Source organism: Penaeus monodon, chromosome 13 (genome assembly GCF_015228065.2).
Source record: "Penaeus monodon isolate SGIC_2016 chromosome 13, NSTDA_Pmon_1, whole genome shotgun sequence".
Classification (NCBI taxonomy): domain Eukaryota; kingdom Metazoa; phylum Arthropoda; class Malacostraca; order Decapoda; family Penaeidae; genus Penaeus; species Penaeus monodon.
In genome coordinates, this window is record NC_051398.1 from 321,287 (window position 1) to 323,786 (window position 2,500).

Genomic DNA, 2,500 nt, shown 5'->3' on the forward strand with positions numbered 1-2,500 from the left:
CTCTTACAATCCCTTCTAAAATTGAAACACAAAAAGAAAATTCCGGGGCCTTGCTGTGCCCCCACCGCTCTGCACGGATTACATATTCTTCACCTCACTGAGGATAACAAACTTGCCACCACGTACTGGGCTGACGTCATTGTCACGGAATGTGGCTGTGCTTGAGGTTAACAGTCGTGTTAGTTTTCTAGAATCAGTGGCTGGGCTGAGCCCCACGTCATAGAGTGACCGCAGCAGCAGTCTAACAGCGGCATGCGGCCTTTACTAGTCACTCCCACTACGCTTCCAAACCGCCAGGGCAGAGCCGCCCGAACCGCCCACAGTTCGGGCCGAGTCGCGAGCCCGGCTGCCTCGCCGTGTGACCCCACAATGTACTTGATGTTCTGGTGTAGCTGAGCTGCAGCGTGAGCATGTGCGCAGCCCTGTCTCTCGTGCATCAGACTTTTCTTGGTTTGACTTTCCGGAGAAGGAGGTGCAACCCACAGCCAGAGAAGGGACTGTGTGCTATGCACAGATTGTAACGCAATTTCCCCCACTTTGTTATCTTGGTCTGTCACATCAGTTAATAGGATAACTGACTCTCACACCACCCGTTATTCTACAAGATTTCCATTTTCTTGTGTAGATTTATTTTTTCACTCATTCTTTGCCTGTCTTATCTTATATATACCTCACATCCTCTCAATATAGTCATCCGGTCCCATATGCCAGTTGCGTGGGAATAAAGGAATCTTTTATTTTACCTGTTTGATGTTGTGCACTTACATTGCGTTGTGGAGTGGCTTTTGTTTCTATGTGGCATTCCCTAAGTTTATACTTTTATATGGAAACGGGTGTTCTGACGCCACTTTGACAATGTGCGTGCTTGGTCTGTGTGTTTGGGTATGTGCGTATGTGCGTGCGTTCTCGCTTGCTTTTGTATATGAACCCTCCTCAGCCCACCGCCATGGTTACTTTCAATGGTGACACCTAAACTATTATAATCTAAGCAGTATTGAGTGTTGTACATTGCGTGTTCGTTGTCTATCTGTGATAAATGTGCATATTGGTATCTTGAGGTTGTATATTTTATATTTTATCATAGTTATTTATGTTAGTCTGTTCTATGATAGATATTGAAGTATTTAGGTTAGGGTAATGTAACCAAGTAACTAGGTTTCAGAGTGCATAAAATGTTTTTCTTCTTCTTCGAATTTTTCAACATGCCAGTAAATTGTGGCATGGAATTAGGATCGACTTTTGGATTTTAGCTAAGCGATACCTTCAGATGCTCTGTGGCACGTCTTCTTCAACTGAATTCCCCAGCTTCACGTGACTCGTTCTTCTAATACTTTCCTTTACTGTGTTGATGAATCTGTGACCATTGATGACGATGACGCTTGAGGTATCTGTCTCTCAGTTCCATTTTGGTGTACGTGTCCGCTGTCATCGTAAACACTGATGTTGCTACCTGCCCTTAATTTTGTTAAGACGGTGTTGTGGGACATCTCTGGATTGCAATATGCCGATTTCCAATTTTTTTATGATCTTAACAGGGAAACTGCTTTGATATCCTAGTTACTGTGACATACAAAGTTCACCACACAGTTAAACGAAGAACAAAAATATGTATTTTTAGGAGTAGGTAAAGAACCAATGAAAGATTTTTGTATTAGTTATTAACTTTGATGTTAAACAGTTGTGAGTGAACACTGATAGAAACTTTTAAATTTTATTTGAGAGTTTATTTTACCACACTATTGAAATCACAATGGATAGACAATTTTAAGATTAAGTTCTGAATATACACTATATTTACTATGAACATGTATTAAGGAATGGTGTTCAAACGAAATGAAAAGGCATTCATATATAAATATGTATGGTTAAATTCACTTGTAAGATATGCTAATGTAAAACAAAACAAAACAAACAAAAAAAAAACATTTAATGAAAAAGAGAGAGAAAATAAAGAAGAAAACCTGCAGGTTCAGGTAGAGTCGAAAATTGCTTCTTTCTTCAAGAAATCAGCTCCAGCGCCTTGCTACAGTATTATGGTTAAGCCTATCGCAACTATATTTATTTTTGAAATATTCCTATGTATATAATTTTGCATGTGTGTGTGTGTGTGTGTGTGTGTGTGTGTGTGTGTGTGTGTGTGTGTGTGTGTGTGTGTGTGTGTGTGTGTGTGTGTGTGCCCGCATGCATGTGAATATATGTCAAAATATTTACTTAAACTGATAGACATTAAATAGATGTATTCTGCTGCTAAGTTTTCACAGCAGCCAACCCTTTCTGTTTTTTGTCTTCAAAGTATATTTTGTTGATTGCTACTCTCTTTGTAAATTCAATACTTTCCACTTACTGAATAAGTGTCACTGAACAGGAGATAAACCTCAAGTATTTTTCAAGAAAATGATAAAAATAATGTTAGAAGATTTAATTTACCCGCTGTATTTTTACGTGTCAAATATTGCTGCACAAAAAAGTATTTTTCTTATGTGAAATAATTTGTTTGATT

General features: G+C 38.9%; 1 protein-coding gene across 1 annotated transcript in view; it reads left to right on the forward strand.

The window, feature by feature from the left end:
• The window catches only part of LOC119579992 (protein screw-like), a gene marked incomplete at its 5' end in the record, with an annotated part of 2,539 nt that extends 689 nt beyond the window's left edge, over positions 1–1,850 (forward strand). The window contains 1 exon segment of the mRNA XM_037927836.1: positions 1–1,850. This exon segment is cut by the window's left edge and continues 689 nt beyond it. Coding sequence (XP_037783764.1) covers positions 1–165 — 165 coding nt within the window.
• Positions 1,851–2,500: the final 650 nt, after the last annotated feature.